At 56.3% G+C, this 19222-nt stretch overlaps 4 protein-coding genes across 8 annotated transcripts in view; 2 read left to right on the top strand and 2 right to left on the bottom strand.

The window, feature by feature from the left end:
* Nucleotides 1-130: 130 nt before the first annotated feature.
* Nucleotides 131-3983, top strand: CHRNA10 (cholinergic receptor nicotinic alpha 10 subunit). Its single transcript, XM_026518402.4, is given in 6 exon segments — nucleotides 131-134; nucleotides 869-1014; nucleotides 1423-1497; nucleotides 1499-1578; nucleotides 2323-2855; nucleotides 3526-3983. Coding segments are annotated over 6 exon segments (1296 nt in total).
* On the top strand, nucleotides 2769-16986 carry ART5 (ADP-ribosyltransferase 5). 3 transcript variants are annotated; one of them, XM_057317017.1, is made up of 6 exons: nucleotides 2769-2855; nucleotides 12793-12915; nucleotides 13986-14199; nucleotides 15138-15867; nucleotides 16465-16497; nucleotides 16584-16986. In XM_057317017.1, exons 2-6 carry the CDS (start codon nucleotides 12887-12889, stop codon nucleotides 16685-16687), a joined length of 1110 nt encoding a protein of 369 aa, XP_057173000.1. In that variant the 5' UTR covers nucleotides 2769-2855; nucleotides 12793-12886; the 3' UTR covers nucleotides 16688-16986. The 3 variants fall into 3 exon arrangements, with proteins under 3 accessions (XP_057173000.1, XP_057172999.1, XP_044246840.1); XM_057317016.1 differs by having other exon boundaries at nucleotides 16581-16986; XM_044390905.3 differs by lacking the exons at nucleotides 2769-2855; nucleotides 12793-12915 and adding an exon at nucleotides 13520-13799 and having other exon boundaries at nucleotides 16581-16986.
* Nucleotides 4505-11957, bottom strand: ART1 (ADP-ribosyltransferase 1). Of its 3 annotated transcripts, XM_044390906.3 has the most exons (6): nucleotides 11867-11911; nucleotides 10471-10573; nucleotides 9207-9324; nucleotides 8124-8904; nucleotides 6977-7018; nucleotides 4505-5466 (listed from the first exon to the last, which is right to left on the bottom strand). In XM_044390906.3, the coding sequence occupies exons 3-6, from the start codon at nucleotides 9276-9278 to the stop codon at nucleotides 5372-5374; spliced, it is 990 nt and encodes a 329-aa protein (XP_044246841.1). In that variant the 5' UTR covers nucleotides 9279-9324; nucleotides 10471-10573; nucleotides 11867-11911; the 3' UTR covers nucleotides 4505-5371. The 3 variants fall into 3 exon arrangements, with proteins under 3 accessions (XP_044246841.1, XP_026374188.1, XP_057173001.1); XM_026518403.4 differs by lacking the exon at nucleotides 10471-10573 and having other exon boundaries at nucleotides 11867-11957; XM_057317018.1 differs by lacking the exon at nucleotides 10471-10573 and having other exon boundaries at nucleotides 4505-8904; nucleotides 11867-11912.
* A 568-nt stretch (nucleotides 16987-17554) lies between the features above and the next one.
* Nucleotides 17555-19222, bottom strand: part of XNDC1N (XRCC1 N-terminal domain containing 1, N-terminal like) — a 39483-nt gene continuing 37815 nt past the window's right edge. Inside the window, exons 22-23 of the mRNA XM_048217093.2 lie at nucleotides 18894-19023; nucleotides 17555-18062 (exon numbers count right to left, since the gene is read on the bottom strand). Coding sequence (XP_048073050.1) covers nucleotides 17671-18062; nucleotides 18894-19023 — 522 coding nt within the window. The 3' untranslated portion in view covers nucleotides 17555-17670. The remainder of the gene's footprint in view (nucleotides 18063-18893; nucleotides 19024-19222) is intronic.

The following is a 19222-nucleotide window of genomic DNA, read 5'->3' as shown; positions in this document are numbered from 1 at the left end:
CAGGGGCAACTAGACATTCAAAGGATGCCCAGCAGCCTGGCTGGCAGGACCTGGGTACTGGGTGGGTTGCAGGCAGAGGGGGGCAGAAAGGAAGGATAATTCCCAGATTTCTGGCTGAGAGCACGAAGGGATGGGTACTGTTGGCTGAGATGGGGAACGCAGAACAAGGAACAGGTTACAGAGCATGGGGGGAGGAAATGAGTTCCTATTTTGGACCCACAGAGTTTAAGGTGCCAGTAGGACATTCAGAAGTGAACTGTTGTATTTATGGGTCTGGAGCTTAGGAGAAAAATGAGGGCTTAAAAAAAAAAAAAAAGGACAATGACAGGATTCTGGGGAACAATACTTGGGTCAGGGGCTGAAGACAATGTGGTGTGTCACTGAAGCCTAGGGAAGAGAGTGTTTTCAGGATAGAATGGCCCATAGCATCAGAAGCTTTGAAGAAATCCACAGAAGTGCAGCTGGATAAGTGGAAATCGGTTTGAGAGACGGCAGGGGCTGGTGGCAATGGGGTTCACAACACCTGGGTGAGAGGCGGGACTCCTGTCGCCTATTTGGGCCCCTCTGGCATTTGCAGTAGGGCAGGCAGAACCCAGGTCCTTAGGAAGGCAAAGGGTGGGGAAGAAACCTGTCGGCCTTGCTCCAGAAGACAGAACCAATTCACGCCTTGGCCTCACTTCGGCGGAGGCACTCCTGGAAAGAACGGGAGCCACAGCTAGATGGACAGAGTGGATATCAGGAGGGCCAGTCAGATGGCTGTGAGGTAGCAGAGCAGGTGACAGGGCCCCAGCCTTGTGGGGGTGGAGGGTGTGAGCAGAGGCCCCTGGACAAGGGCCTCAGATGGACACCCTTCTTCCTGGTCCCCCAGAGTGCTTGGGAGCCGAGGGCAGGCTGGCTCACAAGCTGTTCCGTGACCTCTTCGCCAACTATACAAGTGCCCTGAGACCTGTGGCAGATACAGACCAGGCTCTGAACGTGACCCTGGAGGTGACATTGTCCCAGATCATTGACATGGTGTGTTGTGGTGATAGTGTCAAATCATGGGGTGGGAGTGGGGGGTAGTGAGAGACTGGGATTATTCTCCAAACAATTCTTTTCTATAAATGTTAGTATTAACAATAATAAAAGATACTAACTGTTGAATACTAACTGCCGGGTGCCCACAGTGTGCCCAGCACTTTGCACACTTGCATTCCTGCCTAGCAGGGATTATCACCCATGTAACTACTAAGGAAACTGAGGCCTAAAGAGGAAAAGAGACTGTCAAGGTCACATAGCAAGGTCGGGCCTGGCTAGGAACTGGACTGTGAGCCAGCCGGGTTTGTGGTTGTGTCCAGAGCTCTGTAGGTGAGCGTGTATACCCAGGGAAGGGTGTGCATATACATGTGTCCACGTCTGTGCCCACTCCCTGCCCCCCACTAGGATGAGCGGAACCAGGTGCTGACCCTGTACCTGTGGATCAGACAAGAGTGGACAGACGCCTACCTGCGATGGGACCCCCGATGCCTATGGTGGCCTGGATGCTATCCGCATCCCCAGCAGTCTAGTGTGGCGACCAGACATCGTGCTCTACAACAAGTACTGCCTGCCTGGGCCCCTCCCCTCGCCTCCCCCCTCCCTACAGTTGCCCTTGGCTCTAGGTATGCACTGATTCCGCATCCCCCCAACCTAACCTGGTTGCCCCACGGCCCCGGAAGCTTTTCCCCCAGGACCCTCCTAAGCTGCCAGGAGCTCACAGCCCCTCCATAACACCCCCACTTTAGTCTGTCCCAAGCCAACCCATGCTGAATGTCTCCTGAGAACCCACTGTGTGGTCCAGGGCTACTTCTGGATCTCTCACAGAGGGGGTTCTGGGGCACAAGTGCCTCCTGATGGCATACTCCACCCTTGCAGGCGGGCTCCAAGTGTCTCAGGACTCCCTGAGGGCCTGCCTAGGGACTTCCTCCAGGGCCTAACCCTCTGGAGCGTTCCTTTATGCCTCAACTGGTTTAGCAGTTGTTTCCCAGACAACATACGACTCTGCATATTTTCCCCGGGGGCCCTCTAGGAGATTCGCGGATGACACTACGCAGCCGGGTGCCAACTTTTACAGATGTGTTCTCACCCTGGCCTAGATCCGTGTCTCCTTTGGGCCCTTAGGTGCCACCCCTTCTAAGCCTCCAAAGGCTCACAGATCCCTCTGGGCCACCCCCTCCACCCTCTGCGCGACCCCTGGTAGTCCCAGGGCCCCGCTGGTCAGAGCGCAGCGGCAGGGATATGCCCCGGCCTCCGCGCGCGCAGCCGCCTCAGGGCGCACCCCCCCCCAACCACCTGCCCCCGCAGGGCGGACGCACAGCCGCCGGCCTCCGCCAGCACCAACGTGGTTCTGCGGCACGACGGCGCCGTGCGCTGGGACGCGCCGGCCATCACGCGCAGCTCGTGCCGCGTGGACGTGTCGGCCTTCCCGTTCGACGCGCAGCGCTGCGGCCTGACGTTCGGCTCGTGGACGCACGGCGGGCACCAGCTGGACGTGCGGCCGCACGGCGCCGCCGCCAGCCTGGCCGACTTCGTGGAGAACGTGGAGTGGCGCGTCCTGGGCATGCCGGCGCGGCGGCGCGTGCTCACCTACGGCTGCTGCTCCGAGCCCTACCCCGACGTGACGTTCACGCTGCTGCTGCGCCGCCGCGCCGCCGCCTACGTGTGCAACCTGCTGCTGCCCTGCGTGCTCATCTCGCTGCTCGCGCCGCTCGCCTTCCACCTGCCCGCCGACTCGGGCGAGAAGGTGTCGCTCGGCGTCACCGTGCTGCTGGCGCTCACCGTCTTTCAGCTGCTCCTGGCCGAGAGCATGCCGCCGGCCGAGAGCGTGCCCCTCATCGGTGAGCCGCGAGGGCGCGGTGGGGCGGGGGGCGGGCGGGGAGAGACTGTCCCCCTCCCCCGCCGGCAGAGGCTCGCGGGCCTGCACCGGGGCGGGGCCGGGAGCGGGACAGGGACGGGCGCCGCAGAGCAGCCCAATTCCGTGCGGGCGGGGGGCGCGCATGCCTCCATCAGAGATTGAGGGGAGAGGAGTAGGCCCCTCCAGGAAGGACACCCCACCCCTCACCTGTCATAACAGGCAAAACGCCTTGAGTCTGGCTGTGTGCCAGGCGCTCTCCTAAGCCCTTGCCATTTTTTGAATTAACTCAGAGAGGCGTCACCACAAACTTAGGAGGTAGGTTCTGTTATCCCGCTTGTGCCCGAAGGATCAGTAACTTGCTCCAGATGGTGCTTGTACCATTTGAGAGTCTGACTTCCATGGATTGCGGGGCAGTGCGGCGTCCAGCGGTGAGGAGAACGATTAGGGAGCAGAAGGCTTCTGCGAACCCACTTGTAAGAACAGGGGATGAGGAGATCTTGGCCCTTCCTTCCTTCCTGGCTCCATCCGTTGGGATTGGAGGGTCCTGAGAGCCTCACGGTGGGTGAGCTGCTGCCTGTTTGTGTTGAGACAGCGGGCAAGCTCAGGCCCCCTGAGTTTTTGTTTTAGGCTCCCCCTCACTCTCTCTCTTGCAGGGAAGTACTACATGGCCACCATGACCATGGTCACGTTCTCCACAGCGCTCACCATCCTTATCATGAGCCTGCACTACTGTGGTCCTAGTGCCCGACCAGTGCCAGCCTGGGCTCGGGCCCTCCTGCTGGGACGCCTGGCACGGGGCTTGTGTGTGCGGGAACGAGGGGAACCCTGTGGGCGGTCTAGACCACCTGAGTCACCCCCCAGTCCCCAGCCTCCTGACGGAGGGGCTCGCCCTCCACCAGTTGCTTGCCATGAACCACGGTGTCTGTGCCGTCAGGAAGCCCTACTGCACCACGTAGCTACCATCGCTCACACCTTCCACAGCCACCGGGCTGCCCAGCGCCGCCATGAGGACTGGAAGCGGCTGGCCCGTGTGATGGATCGCTTCTTCCTGGGCATCTTCTTCTCCATGGCCTTGGTCATGAGCCTCCTGGTGCTGGTGCAGGCCCTGTGAGTCCCCGGGGTCTGGTGCAGCCACAGCCCTTCCAGACAGGGATGGAAAGGCCAGGTGGTTGTTGACTCTCTGGTAGGCAACCCAGTCTCTCCCGCTGTGCCTGAGAGCCTGGGACACCCTCTCTCCAGAATCAGCACGTCTGACTTCACAAACCGCAGGGATCAGTCGTCTATATACCCTAAACTTTAAGGGAAATTCAGAGCTCGCCACTCCTCTAATTCCTACGGAAGAGGAACTCTAAGAAGGGCCGAGATCAAAACCGTCCTGGAGGGACCGAATTGACTTTTGACGCTGTGTGTTAGAGCTTTTTGTGGCGAGAGTGCAGGTTATATGAGAAACAGAACAACCATGTTTCCTTGTCTTTTCTTCCTTCCTTGGTGGCTGTTGTGTTAGGGACTTGATCTTGCCTGTTGCTGCCTAGGGACTCAGGGAAGGGGATTCAGGATTCATTCTCTCTTTTCCGGAGCAGGAGGCCGCACGTGGATTTGGCTCCAAAGCCCGAACTCATAATAAAGAAAGCGTGTGCTTAGCACCTCTTTAATGTCCTGTTTTACCCCTGGGGCCTGTGGTAGTGGAAGTTGTGGCAGAGCCAGGTTTGTCTCTCTAGAGACAGGAGCCTTAGGACGCATAGATCAGGGCAGAAATTATGTCTTTGCTGACAAGAATTCACCTGAGCACTCAGTTGAGACCCTGGCAGAGGCCCTAATGCTGTCTCTGCTGTCTCTCCTGCTCTCTACCCTCTGGAGCCGGAGCCAGTCCACATCATTCCCACACGCTGACATTCAGAGAGCTTGAAAGTGTCCAAGGTGGGGCAGTGCAGAGATGAGCCATTCACAGGTGTTTGTTCCTTTCTGACTTTCACACGTTGTCCGGGACCACCTCTGTGCTTTAGACCCCGTCCCTGCCCTCAGGAAGTTCACAGTCTGACATGGGAGACAAACACTGACACGTGGTGTAGGGAAGCACCCAGGGACCTGTGGGAACAAAGAGGCAGGGCCCCTAACCCAGCCAGGTGGGAGAGGTCAGAGAAGGCACCTGGAAGAGCTTTCCAGGTGCACATGTGAGGCATTTGAATAACAGCAAATACCGTGGCCCAGTGCTTTCCTCCCCAGTCCCCCCCGCAAACTAGTTTAATCTTCAGTCCAAGTGAGTTGTTGCCTGCCCTAGAGACCCCCACCCCTATTTAGTGTCTCACTCTTAGAGCCTTGGGTAAGGCTCAGTCCCGAGACTCCCTTAATTCTCCATCAGCAAACCTGGCAGCTGCCAGAGAAAGTCCCAGAGTTCCCTGCAGAAGGAGTCACCATGGCTCCTGGCTGCTCTTAGAGCACACACGAGGCCGCCATCCCCATGTCGGGTTGAGGCAGCATGTTGGGCAGGTGGGCTGTCGTTCAGTGTTGGATGGGTCGTGGAAAGGTTCCCCCGACAAGGACCCAGAGCGGGAGTAGGAGGGACCAGACTGCAGAAGCAGAGCCTTGACCCATGGCTGCAGGAAAAACAGAGGCAGAGAGAGAGGTTTCGGGGTAGAATGAGGTACACAAGCACGACAAAGAGGAATGAGCAGAATGGGCTGGAAACACCCACAAGGTGCGATGGGAGCCAGAGATGAAGAGCGAGAATTCAGGGAGGACGGCAGGCAGGTGAAAGAGCCCTAGGTCCCCTTCCAGAGGTCACTAGGAGGGTCTATGCCCTTGCCTCCTACTGACACAAATGAGCCATGGCAGGGTGGGATGAACAAGGGGAAGCCATGTGAATGGGCCCTACTGACGCTCATCATTGCCCTTCTGCCCAACCCCTGATTACTGGTGGACCTGGGGCGCGGGGCGGGGGGGGATCCTAACGTGGTCCAGTGCTTGAGATGACATTACCCACACTCACACGGGTTGGAGCCCGGAGATCTGGATTATGACCCTGGCTCTGCTCCTGACTCATTCTGTCCCCTTGGGCAGGTCCCTTCTGTCTCTGGGTCTCCCTTTATTATATAATGAGGGTCATACTCCCTGTTCTCCCCCCTTCCAATAGTTTCTTGTATGGTAAGGATAAAATGAGATGGTGTCTGGGGAGAAGTGGGGGCCAGGTAGTGTGGTGGTTGAGTTTGGTTGTCTGGACCCCACCCCTTACTAGCTGTGTGTGTAGGGCTGGTCGCTTCCCCTCTCTGCGCCTTATTTCTCTCATCTGTAGAACACGGGCGATGACAGTGCCTACACCACTGGGTTGTGCTGAGGATGCCTGGAACTCTGAGTGGTACTGTGTCATGAAGAATGGTGGGAACGAAATGCAGGCTGGGGCTTCTTCCCGCCCACTGTTCACAGAGCCCTGGGGGAGGGAGGAGGGACCCAAGGGAGAGTAGTGGCTGCAGTTTCATTCCTGGGAATGGCCTATTCCAGTCGGTTACCCTGGAAAAGCTCCTTCCCACCTGGAGAAATGAGGCCCAGGCAGGCCTGGGTACAGCAGGTATTCAAGGGAAGAAAAGAGTCACAGAAGGGACCTGGGGATCACCGTCGAATACGCTCATTATACGGGTAGGGAAACTGAGGCCCAGAGAGGGATTGATTGGTCACAGAGTTAGGATGAGAGCCCAGGTCTCCAGCACCCAGGGCCTGACCTTGACCTTGAAAGGTGGTCTAAGGGAGCCCTGAGGGCAGTAATAGAGACCGTGGGTTCTGCAGCTGAAGGAGAAGGCCCAGGGAGGACTGTGGGAGTGGCCCTTCCCTCCATCCCCTCAGTGCAGCTGGGATCTCTCTGAGGCCCAATCAGTGGCCTCCTGTGAGGGAGGGGGCATCCCCAGACTGGGGTGCACGTGTGTCAGCTTGCATGACCACTGCCCCGTACACACATGTATGTCCTCTTAAGAGAGGCTATCCACCCCCACAGGGGTGGTGATCAATAGGGGGTTGTTTTCCTTTCACGAGGGATATGCATCTTGGAGAAGAGGCCAACCCCAGGGCAGCCCGCTCATCCTTGAGCCGAGCCCCGTGGAAGCTTGCAGCTCTTACCTGAGTTACCCAGACGGCAGGGCCTAGACTTGCACTGCTTGTCTGTAGGGAAGAAACAGTAAAGAATCAAAGTCTCAGTAGCTCCCAGGACAGGAAGGAACCCAGAACCCTGTGGTCCATCCCCAGCTTGTTCCTGCAGAAGCTGGGACATTTTCCCCTAACTCTGCTTCCTTCTGGTGAGACCTCCCTTGCCTGCGTTTGACTTGACCCATGAGCCGCAGAGCTAGAAGGGAACCAGCCCTCAAAGCCAGGGTCTCTTCTGGGGGCTCCTCCCGCTTCCTTGCCTGTAACTTTGCCTCCCTGTGTAACCACCTCTCCCTTGTCTTGTCGCAGCCGAGGAGGCACTGGTTCGTGTACTTTGTGTGTCTTCCTCACCTTCTGTTGACTCATGCACCCCCATGATGCTGTTCAAGGTGGGAACGGAAGCCACACTGGACCTTCTCCCATTGTAAATGTGGTCCACAGGTTAGCCAACAACCTGCCTCTAATTATGCGAAGTGGGCCTCCCAAGGCCCTGGGCATCACTCAGCCAGGACCAGCAGCCCACAGCCCCTTCAGAGCTTAAGAACCTGGGCCTGTCCTCATGATTCCACCTCTGGCCGGTCCTGGGGGACAGACAGGAAGAGGATCCACGACCTTTGACAGCCTGGGCTGGGACTTTGGGGCACAGCACCCAACTGCTATCTCAGCACCCCATCTGCACCCCCACCCAGTCCACACGACAGCACAGGGTTTCCATTCAGCTGAATACACGTGCTCTTCTTGGAAACTGAATTTGGGGCTCTTACTCATACCTGGCAACAATGGTCTGGGTGTCAGTGTTGTCGCCAGAACTTAATTGCCTTCCAGCTTCCAGCTGGAAGAAAAGCCTGACCAGTTCTGTTTGGCCCTCAATGGGCACCTGGCTCGGTCAGGAAACCCTCTTCAGCCTCCCAGCAGGCAAGTGGCCAGCTCCGGCTTAGGTACCTCCAAGGACAAGTGGCATACTCCCTCAGAAGGCTGTTTCCCCTTAGGTGCACAGGGTGGGGGGACAGAGGTACAGGGTCCCCCTCACTGTTCATTTGATTGTGGTATTTGTACGTGTCCCCTGAGACCAAGGGGGAGCCCGTCCTGTGCACAGGTGCCGCCCGGCGTGAGCCCTGCCTACCTTTAATGTACTCGCAGTTGTACGTGCTGCGCTTGCCCAGGGCCCGGAGGTAGACGCGGGCGGGGCCCTGCGCCGGTCTGCTGGCATTGATCACCTGGAAGGTCTCGAAGGGGGGGATCAGCACCTCCTCCTCCCCGGGGAAGAAGGAGTAGCCCTTGATAGGTGCCCCAAGGCAAGTCCAGATGCCAAAGAAGGTGTCCTCCCCAAACTGCTGGGCTGCAACATTCTGCAGGGACGCGGAAGCAAACCCCCCCAGCCTTACGGTGGCCCCGGGCCCCGCCGGCCGGAAGCGCAGGCCGTGCACCCCTCGGAACACCTGGCGGCACTGGGGCGAACGCTGGCCCCTGCCCAGCAGCTGTAGGGCCTCGGTCAGCAGGAAATGGAGTGTCTTGAAGGAGAAGTGGTGGAGGTAGTAGGCTCTGGAGCGGCCTGCCTCGCGCACGGCAGCGTTGAACTGCTTGTGCAGGGGGTTGTTGGCGGTGTAGGCCAGGAGGGCCACCCCATGCTCATCGCGGAAGCCAGGGGGTGGCGGGGGCAGCTGAGTAGGCCTGGGGCCCCACTCTGGCCCCCAGGCCTGGCGTTCCCGCCATTGGCTGCTTGCCAGTGCCCAGCCGTCAGCATACACTTTGTTGGCCTGGAACTCGGTTTGGTTGAGATCTGGAAGGGCGGCTGTCATGGCTGCTGCACAGCCGTCATACTGGTCATCAAAGGAGGCTGGGGCCATGTCCAGGGGCACTTCTTGAGAGAAGAGCTCTCGTCGAGTGAGGGGGTGGCTCTGGGCCTGGTGGAGAGGGAGCAGTAAGGACTGAGAGGGTGAGCCTCAGGACAATGGGAGCCTATCATCCAATTTCTCCACTTAGAGGAGAAGGACACTGAAGGCCCCAGACACATCTGCACGGGAAGGGGGTTGGAACAACTAGCTGCACACTCTCAGAGACCGGGGTCTGGGGCTGTCCCCTCAGGCCGGGCGAGCACCACTGGAAACCTCAGTGTCTCTCCTCCCACGGCTGCTCCTCCCGGGGCTCAGAGGAAGCTAGTGGTGCAGCTCCCTGCTGGCGTGGGCACAGTGCAGGATGACCGTACCTGACGAGCTTCCATGAGGCCCAGGCACACAAGCAGCAGAGACATCATGGCAGGAGTCTGCATGTTGGACATAGGCCTGGACAAGTTACTGTCTCTCTTTGGGTCTCAGTTTCTTCATCTAGAAAATGAGAACATTAATCTACAGTTTAATAAACATTAACAGACACCTAGTCTGTGTCACTCCCAGTGCTTGGCACAGAGTCACGACATCAAAGTGAAGGCTCAGGGCACCTGGGGGGCTCCGTCGGTTAAGCGTCTGCCTTCAGCTGGGTCCTGGGAGTGAGCCCCACATCAGGCTCCCTGCTCAGCAGGGAGTCTGCTTCTCCTTCTGCCCCTCACTCTGTCAAATAAATAAATAATCTTTAAAAAAAAAGCAACCAAAAAACAAAAAGAAATGAAGGCTCAGAAGAGAAAGAGAGGACCCTTCTTGCTGGAAAGAACATGGGAGACTTCCTGGAGGAGGTGTTATCTGAACAGGGTCTTGCAGGAAGAATAGAAGAATAAGGCTTCAGTCAGTGGAGACTGGGATGGGAGTGGGATTTGGGGTGGGAAGGGGATCTAGGGCAGCAGAAAGGAGAAGAGCAAAGGTGTTGGAGTAAAAAGTGAAAGATATTTTGTCCTGCATGGCAGATCCTGCGGTGTCTGAGCACTGGAAAGATGGGCAGTCGTGAAAGGTCTTGACTGCCACGGTGAGAGGTCTGGGCTTCACCCCGTGGGGGATGTGAGGCTGGAACAGGTCCAGGACTGGCTGGCTGCTGGGGCCATGGCAGTACTCCAGGGACAGGATCCAGCCGTCCTCCTCTCCCACAGTCCTGCTGCAAACTGGGCCCTCCTCCCCTAAGCCCTTCACTGCTTCCAGGACAGGCACAGGTGTAGACCCTCAGGGGCTGAGGGACAGGGTCCAGGAGGTGGGGAGAGGACGGGGTGGGGAGTGAGGCTCCAAGAAGGCGGAGCTCCAGTAGTTTCTAAATCAGTGCTGCTGCTGCTTTGTTTCTTTCATTACAAAGTAATGCATGCTTGTAGTGACAAGAAGAAAGTATGAATGAATCTCAGAGTCCAAGCCCCCATCTTCTTTCTCTCCGTGTCCTCTCTCACTCGTACCCGTGCCTGCTGTTACTGTGACAATAGTGTCCTTTAGGACCACTTGTGGTGCCCGTGCAAATAATTTAATCTGCCCTGCCTGCCCCGATCTCCACTGTCACCCCTGTGGATCCACCCTCCACGGAGCAGGGCGAGCTAAAGAACAGCTGGTCAGGGTGCTCACCTGCTTAAAAATGCTCTGTGCCAAACCCAACTGGAAGAAATATCTCAACATACAGAGTAAAAATGCAGAGATGAAAATCATGAGGGAAGAGATGAGAACACATCTAGACAGGAAAAAAAAAAAAGTAGCAAAACACAACTTCCCTCCATGCCCTCAGGACAGAGCCCTCCTCATGCTGGCACTTGAGGTGCTCTGTGACCTAGCCCTCCATGACCTCTTCAGCCTTGTGCCCCCCCACCCCGGCTTCTACAGAACAGGACAAAGCTCTTAGAGAACAGGTGAGGCTCCACTGCTTGCCCCCTGTGGTGCTGGACACGTTGCCGTCTGCTGGGGATGCCCTTCTCCTGCTGTCCACTTTTCAACTTAGCTTAGGGGTGACCTTTTTCAGGGAGCCCTCTGATTTCTCTATGCTCTGCAGTCACCCTGTGCTTTCCTCTGTCACTGTCCTAATCATACTGTGTTGCCCTTATGTGTCTGTCTTCCCTCCTGGCCTGTGAGTTCCTTGAGGGCAGGGACGAAGTATGACCCATGCTGTGTCCCCAGAGCTCAGCCCAAGCCAGGCACAGATGAGGCCTCCTGGAATGTTTGCTGGGAGTCTGAGAGGCTTCCTGGGTGCAGCTAACACTGTAGACCCCTGCAGAGCAGGTAAATTGATGACTTCGGTGGGCAGTGTTGGGGGGAATGGGGTGGGGCCAGAGCAATGGGGTGGTTATGGGAGGCGAGGAAATGGAGGCACTGGGCAGCCCCTTATATTTTACCTGCCCTTCTGTTTTTCTTCTCATCCTGCTCAAGGCACTTGTCAGTTTCTCCTCATCCAGATCCTCACTGAACATTCCCTTCTGGGGATGTGACTCCAAATTCCTTCCCCAGGAACCCCCCAATTTCCCAATGTCCCCAAACCCTCCAGGTATCCTAAACCTCTCCATCAAAGGTGCTATGGTCTGAATGTTTGTGTCTCTCCAAAGTTCATATGTTGAAATCCTATGCCTGCTGTGATGGCTTTAGAAGGTGGGGCCTTTAGGACATAATTAGTTCATAAGGGCTCTGGGATTACTGTTCTCATAAAGGAGACCCCACAGAGCTCCCTAGCCCCTTCCACCACGTGAGGACATAGTGAGAAGGTGTCACTTATAAGCCAAAAAGAGGGCCTTCACCCAACCATGCTGGCACCCTGATTTCAGACTTTCACCCTCCAGAACTATGAGAAATAAATGTCTGCTGTTTATAGGTTTTCCAGTCTGTGGTATTTCATGGCAGCCTGAACAGACTAAAATAAAAGGTGCCCTGAAATTGTTCCTAATGACTCCTAGAACTCCACCATCAATACCCCAAATTTCCCCTTTAAAAAAGTTCTTTCCCTGCCCTGTACCCAGGAGGAGGGTGTTGTGCCCCTTACCTAGGCCTTCTCCAGGAAAGCTGGTGTCAGTCTCCAGTGATGGCCACAGGGGGAGGGGAAAGGCAGGTTTCTCCTTTATACTATCAGTCCCCCCACCCCTTGTACCCACACAGCTGCTCAGAAATGTGACACTCCCCCATCTATTTCTGGATGTTGAAGACTTGAGAACACTAGCCTGTGCCCTTTCTGCCCTGGGCCAGTGCACCTCCCATAAAGGAAGGAACCTCTGAAGCCGGAGAGAATGTGGGCTGAAGCATCAAGGGTCCAGTCTGGAACAACTGTGGGTTTGGTCCTGTGTGCAGCACTCCTGTCCTCAGTATCTTTTTACTTTGTGTTCCTTTTATGTGAGCATGGAAACTCACCTAACATGCAAGGAGAAATTCCCAGATTCAGGAGGCTGGGTCCGGCTGGCGCTGATTTGCTCTGTGATCTTGGAGGACTTTCTGCCTCACTCAGGGCCCCTGCTCAATGACGAAAGTTGACTCCATCTCTTGGGGACTTTCTTGGAGTTCCACATTTGGGGATGGGAGAAGCACTTCCATGTGGGGAGAGGACAAAACCCTGATCCCAGTGGATCTGGTCCCAGGGACTTGTTTCAGCAGGCCTGACTATCCCAGACTGCATCTTCTGTCCCAACAACTGCCCGTGCTCAGAGTCCTCCAGCATGAGAGGCAGTCAGGATAAACAGGCAAGATGTGGTTTTTCACAGTAATGGTAAACAATAGAGAAACTGATTTTCTGATCTAGGTGAGCTTTGGGATGGACCATCTCAGTGGAAGGGGACAAGAGGACTTGTCTAGAAGCTGTGTTTGCCTAACAAGTGCTCTGGTTTTTTGGGATGACACTTTTCCAACTCCCTCCGCACACTTCTCCAAGCCCAGACACATAGTTTGTCTTTTTTTTTTTTTTTTTTTTTTGGTCTATAGGGAAGGATTTTTGGAGAAAGGATTCTAGAAGAAGGAAATTCTGTATTTGGCTAGCAGCTTGATGGAATGGGGCAGTGGGGATGGTGCTGAATGAATGAGCCAGACCAGAATGGAGGCCCTGAGGTGAGTCTAACCTTCTATGCCCACCTCAGTCCTAGCAAGCAGCAGGAAGCATCCCTTAAATTCTGACATTTGGGATGCCCAACTGCCCTGACCACTTTGGGAGTAATCCTCCCACCCCCAGGGCTCAGGCAGCCAGAAAGCTGTCCCCAGAGCTGCTTACTGATTTCTCAGCTGGTCCCTTCTCCCGTTACCTCTGATTGAGCATCCAAAACTCAGAGCCAGGTTATTTATAGACAGGCCCACAGCAGGGGAGGGGAAAGGCTAGTGTTTATAAACATGGGGTCACCTGGGTCTAAGAGATCCAGAGAGAGAGGGTCTGTGGAGGGAGCGGGGCTGGCCCCTGAGGATGTGAGACAGAGAGCTGGTCCAACCCTACTGAAGGGAAGGGAGTGGGTGGGTGCCGCTCAGATGCTGGATCACGCGTGCCCCAATGCGTGGGCCATATGCAAATTGCATGCAAATCAGCGAGTGCACCAGCAGAGAATTCTTGGTGGGCGGGACCCTCGTGGGTCTCCCGGGTCTAGTGGTCTGAGAACTGGGGCTCGGCCAGGTCGGGGCCCACCTGAGGGAGAGGCCAAGTCTCACAAGTCCCTCCCCCAACCCTGGTCTCGCTCAGAGCCAAAGCGGATTCTGGAGAAAAAGCTCGCAGTCTAGGGAAGGGGTGGTACGCCCCTCGGCCCCTTTCCGCGCCACTCCCGCTCCCCCACCCCGTGTCCGTTGTTGCAGAAGAGAGGTGTCGGGTTACCGCCGCGGGGGCTATAGTTAGCCGCGGGACTTTGTTGATCCGTTAGACTCCCGGGACGGCGCAGCACCCGCCGGGACTTAAGCCCCCCGCCGGCCTGAGCAGTCAGTGTTCCTTCCCGCTGTCGCCCCTGCAACTTCAGGTGGGTCCCTGGCTCTCCGCCCCCTCCCCTCTCCAGGCAGAGCCAAATTATGGCTCCACCTTTACCATCGCAAGAAGGTCCCCGAGCAGAAGACGCTGCGCATGGGGGCTAGTGGGAATTTGGGGAGGGAGCCCTGGGGTTGAGCGGGGTACACAATAAAATCTAAAGCCCCGCCCACTCCCTTAGGCCCGCCCTTGGCCCCGCCCACACCCACTTGGGCCGGATCCTGGACGGAGACCCTTCACACCCCAGAGGAAAGGACCCTGGTCTCTGTCTCCCATCCCATCGCCAGTGGTGCCCTCTTCATCTGGACCTCGCCCTCCTGAGTCGCCCCCCAGGAAGGATGCTGGCGGCTCTGCTGATGGCTCTGAGCTACCTCGGCCTCCATGCCCTCTGGCAGGTAACTGGGAGAACCTACTCCTGCCACAAAGGGAACAGGTCAGGGGCAGACCCAGAAGAGGTAGACTGGGGGGCTGACTCCAGTCACTCCCAGGGACTCTTCTCTAGAATCTCGGTCATCTTAATCCTCTTCTTCTCAGGAACGTCTATCGCCACAGGGAGCCCCAAGTTCCCATTCTCTCTCCTAGAACCACCTCCACCCATTGGTCCTCTTTGGATCCTCCTTCCTTCACATCAGTCCTCCCCACGTCCTGTCTGCCACCACAGGCTCAGCCCCGGCAAACCGGCTTGGGCTACCTGTGTGCTGCCCTCCCGCAGCCCCTCCCAGACCAGGGCTTGACCTCCTCCACACCCCCCCACCCCCGCATGTTTCAGAATATGGGCTTCTAAAGCAGGAGTGGACTCAGGAGTCTCAGAGCTGACAGTGTCGTGGTGTGTGGCATGAAGGGGGAAGAGAATCTAAGGATGGGGACCAGGTCAGGTCATTGGACATTGGCTGTGTATTTGTATATCACCTGCATCCTGACTCTTAGAGCCAGAACAGCGCTTGGAAGTCATCTAGCCCCACTTCCTACCAGGGGTAGGAACTTCTCTAATGACAAAATGGCCCCTTCACGTTGTACAGAAGTGAAGATCTGTATGCTGTCCTCACAATATCCCTGTGAGGTTGGAAGTATCCTCAGTTTATATGTGGAGAACCTGAAGCTCAGAGAAGTTAAGAGACTTGCCCAAGAGCGCACAGCTAGTAGGTGGGGAAGTCACGATTTGAACCCATATCTGTCTCACTCCAGTGGCTGTGCTATTTAAGCCCTTGAGCTCTTGCCAAATTGCATACACAAGATATTTGGTCATAGAAACGAGATACTGTGTTTCTGGACTGATCTGCCACCAGGGCCCCTGTCCAGTGCTCTGAAGGTCTCCCCTTTCCTACATCCATAGGCCCAGGCTGTTCCCATCCTGCCCCTGGGACTGGCTCCAGACACCTTCGACGATGCTTATGTGGGCTGCACAGAGGAGATGGAAGAGAAGGCGGCCCCTCTGCTGAAGGAGGAGATGGCCCGCCATGCCCTGCTGCGGGAGTCCTGGGAGGCAGCCCGGGAGGCCTGGGAGCACAAGCGCCAGGGGCTCACCTTGCCGCCTGGCTTCAAAGCCCAGCACGGAATCGCCGTCATGGTCTATACCAACTCATCAAACACTTTGTACTGGGAGCTGAACCAGGCGGTGCGGACAGGCGGCGGCTCCCGGGAGTTCTACATGAGGCACTTCCCCTTCAAGGCCCTGCATTTCTACCTCACCCGAGCCCTGCAGCTGCTGCAGGGCAGTGGGGGCTGCAGCAAGGGACCTGGCGAGGTGGTGTTCCGAGGCGTGGGCACCCTTCACTTGGAACCCAAGAGACTGGGGGGCTCTGTCCGCTTGGGCCAGTTTGCTTCCAGCTCCCTGGATGAGGCGGTGGCCCGCAGATTTGGTAATGCCACCTTCTTCTCTCTAAGGACCTGCTTTGGGGCCCCTATCCAGGCCTTGTCTGTCTTCCCGGAGGAGCGTGAGGTGCTGATCCCCCCACATGAAGTCTTCTTGGTCACCAGGTTCTCCCAGGATGGAGCCCGGAGCCTGGTGACTCTCTGGAGCTATAATCAGACCTGCAGCCACTTTAACTGCGCCTATCTGGGTGGTGAGCCATGCATGAGGGGAGCAGGACTGGCAGGGCGGGGGAAATAAGCCAGGACGCCCCTTTGCGACACCCACTTGGTTAATGGGGAAGTCGAGGGCTCAAAGTCAGCTGGAATTTCTATTCTCTGTGACATGTTCAGCCAGTTCTTAGAGTCTTAGAAGTGTTTTCTGGATCTATGAACATTCTCAAGTGATTCTATAAATGTTCTTACAAGGTTCTATCCACTGTACAATCTAACTGACCAAAAGAGCCTGGTTAAGGAGGTTGATAAGCAGAGGAAAGTGACGGGGTGCTGCTTCAGATCTCAGGAGGCCCGGGCTTAATGGCACGGACGGGACATATGTACGCTGTCCCTAAGTGCCGAGACAGGGACAGATGGAGGAGCGGCTGGGGCCAGGCCGGGAGCAGCGATGGATCAGCGGGCTGGGGAGACTTCCCAGGGGCAGGAAGAGGAAAGAAAGTCAGAAGTCAGTGTTTAGGAGAAGGGAAAGCTGGATTGAGATTCCCTGGATTCCCACGCCGGGGTCTGGTGGGAACGGAAGCTTGGGGTTGTGAGGCTCTATCCACGTGGAGGCCTCACCGTGCTGTCTGTTGCAGGGGAGAAGAGGCGCGCCTGTGTGTCTGTACAAAGTGAGTACCCCTCTGCCCCCTCCCTCAGCTGCTTCAATGCCCCCCAGCCCTGCTGACCCCTCACCTTCTTTTCTTCTCTCCAGCAGGAGGGCAGCCAGATTCCGCCTCCAACGGGGACTTCTCTCTGCTTTCCTGGAAGACCCTGCTCTTGGCTCCAGGGGGCTTCCAGCTCTCAGAAGCTGGGCCCTGAATGCCCAGTGTATGCCACTAAGGAGTCCTGGGAACTCGTGATCTTCCTATGAAGAAGGGGGCTTTGAATGGCCTCGGAGCGGGAACGTGGTTTTGGACCCGCAGCCATTTCCCCAGGGATGGGGACCTACCCAGCCATCTCTCTATCCAGCCATCTTCCCTCCCAACCAGGATGTGGGGGGATCTGAGGCTCTGGCAGGGTGGAGGGAGCCCTGCTATGTGGTAGGGACTCCCTGGGACAAGCAAGGGTGGTATTACGATGGCCACTCAATTAAACAGTATTGCAGTGTGGTGACATGATATTTCCTGACTGGTTTATTCCATGAGACTAGACCACTTCCCCTGCTCTGGCCTTGTGAGACTCAGAGACTGAGGGACTGAAAGGATGACTTCTTGATCACTCCTAGACACGGTCCCTTGTGCAGACCCCTGTCACATACCAGAACTTACAAGCCCAGAAGCTTTCACAGCCAGCGATTCTTCACAACCTCCCGGAAGGAAGGAAGGAAGGAAGGAAGGAAGGAAGGAAGGAAGGAGGAAGGAAGGAAGGAAGGAAGGAAGGGGGGCAGAAGGATTCATTGGCCCATTTGTCAGATGAGGAATGTAAAGCCAAGGAAGGAAGCAACTTGCTCAAGGTCAAAGAGTATTGAAACCAGGCTCCCTGCCTCCCAGTCAAGAATTCTTTCCACGAAAGATTTGAAGGAACTCAAAGTAGGAGCCTAAGCCCCAGACACCTGGGACCCCAGAGCAAGACATTTCTCTCTGTCCTGCTCCCCCACAGGAGTCCATTTCAGGGGCGAAGGGGAGGGGGAATCTCAAAACCTGAAGAGACAGAGATTCTCACACACTCTGGAGGCATCTGACATTCAGAACAGAAGCTTTATTGAGGCAAGTAAAGCAGCAGAGTCTTCCAGTAAATTACACCTACCCTCACCCATCTAGCTGGCTCTACCTAGCAACAGAAGGAGGGACCCTCCCACTGCGTCAGGATCCCCTCTTGATCCCCAAATCTTCCTCCTGGGGCAGGTCCCCAGCTGCCTCTGATTCTTGCTCCCTGTGTACTAACACGTGAGCTGGGGAGGAAGGGCCAGGCTCCCCAGAAGCTGGAGTCCTAGCCCCTCCAGCATCCTGAAGCCCAGTTTCTGAACGTACCTGGGTCCCCACAATCCCTGACACTGTCAGCTCGGGGGTTTCAGGGATGGGAGGGCCCACAGTCTGGAAGCTGTTACGCACTCGGGTGATGTAGCGACTGAGGATGCTGGCACCTTCGGGTGGTCGGGGTGTCCCTCCCTCTGCCAGAGTCCGCTGCACACCAGCCACCTCACTTTGCAGGCGAGACACAGTCTTGGTCAGCTCCGTCAGTCTGTTGCCCAGGTCTGGGGCATGGGGGAAGGTGTTGATGGGGAGGTCTCTCAGAAGATGAGCCTGCCCCGAACCACTTTTCCCCTCACAACAGAACCCCAGGGACATTGTGCCTCTGGGTCCTGAGGGAGTAGAACTGGAGAAAGTGAGAGACTGACTCGCGGGCTGGGGGCAGATGAATCTGAGTGGGACTGAGGTGGTCATGAGTTTGGAAGATACAAAGAAGGAACGTCTTGTGGGCCAGAGAAGGGATCGGGAGTCACAGGGACGGGAAAGCTTTTAATGGATAGAGATTTGTGTCTCTGCCCTTGTCAGACTTATTCCTATCTACCCATTCTCAGGGCCCAGTCTGAGTTACACCTTTGCTTTCTCCAATTTCTGGTCCTCTATCCTTCTACCTTCCTGTGAGCCTCTCAAAATAATAGGTTCTCTATCTCCCCTGGGCTCCCGTTGCAATTTGGTTCTCTCCTAACTAAGCCCTATCTGCCTACAAAGATGGTTTCTCTGTCTCACCAGACCGAAAGCTTCCCCTGTGTCTCTGCTCTACACATTCCCCCCTCCCTCCAAGATGAGGCCGGAACAAAGGGGATGTGGCCATGAACGTTGATTGAATGAGTGAATTAGTGACTGAATGAACGAAAAATGAGTTAAGTGACTGAGCCAATGGGTAAGAGAGTGAATGAGTCAATGAACACAGGAACGAAGGATTGAATGAAATGAGTGGAGTAGATATCTGAATGGCTCAGAGAATCATTGAGTAGGAGAGCCACACTGCAGGGTGTAAGCCTGGGTGTGGTACTTATTCCTGCAATGCAATGGGGAAGGCTTGGGGGGGAGCCACTAACCTTTCCGACGGGTCTCCTCAAACTCCCGCTGGGCTGTCTCTATGTAGCGCCGTACCAGGGCCTTGATGACTCGGAGGCGGTAGGATACATGCTGTCCCTCCCCAGGCCCTGCTCCTGCCCCGGGATTGGCCTGGGATGGGAAGACCAGAGGGTGAGAGAGACTCTACGCCCGCAACCATTCTGTAATCATTGTGTCCTCCCCCAGATGATCAAGGATGGAGGCCAAGTCTGCAGACATTTCTGTCCCTGAAGGCCACATAGCTAGACCCTGGTGCAGTCCTGGGAGGCAGAAGGAGGCAGAAGCTGAGCAAGGGTGAGTGTAAGAGCTG

The sequence above is a fragment of the Ursus arctos genome, unplaced genomic scaffold (assembly GCF_023065955.2).
Source record: "Ursus arctos isolate Adak ecotype North America unplaced genomic scaffold, UrsArc2.0 scaffold_22, whole genome shotgun sequence".
NCBI classification, from domain to species: domain Eukaryota; kingdom Metazoa; phylum Chordata; class Mammalia; order Carnivora; family Ursidae; genus Ursus; species Ursus arctos.
Note: the sequence above shows the minus strand (reverse complement) of the source record. Positions and strands in the feature narration are given on the sequence as shown.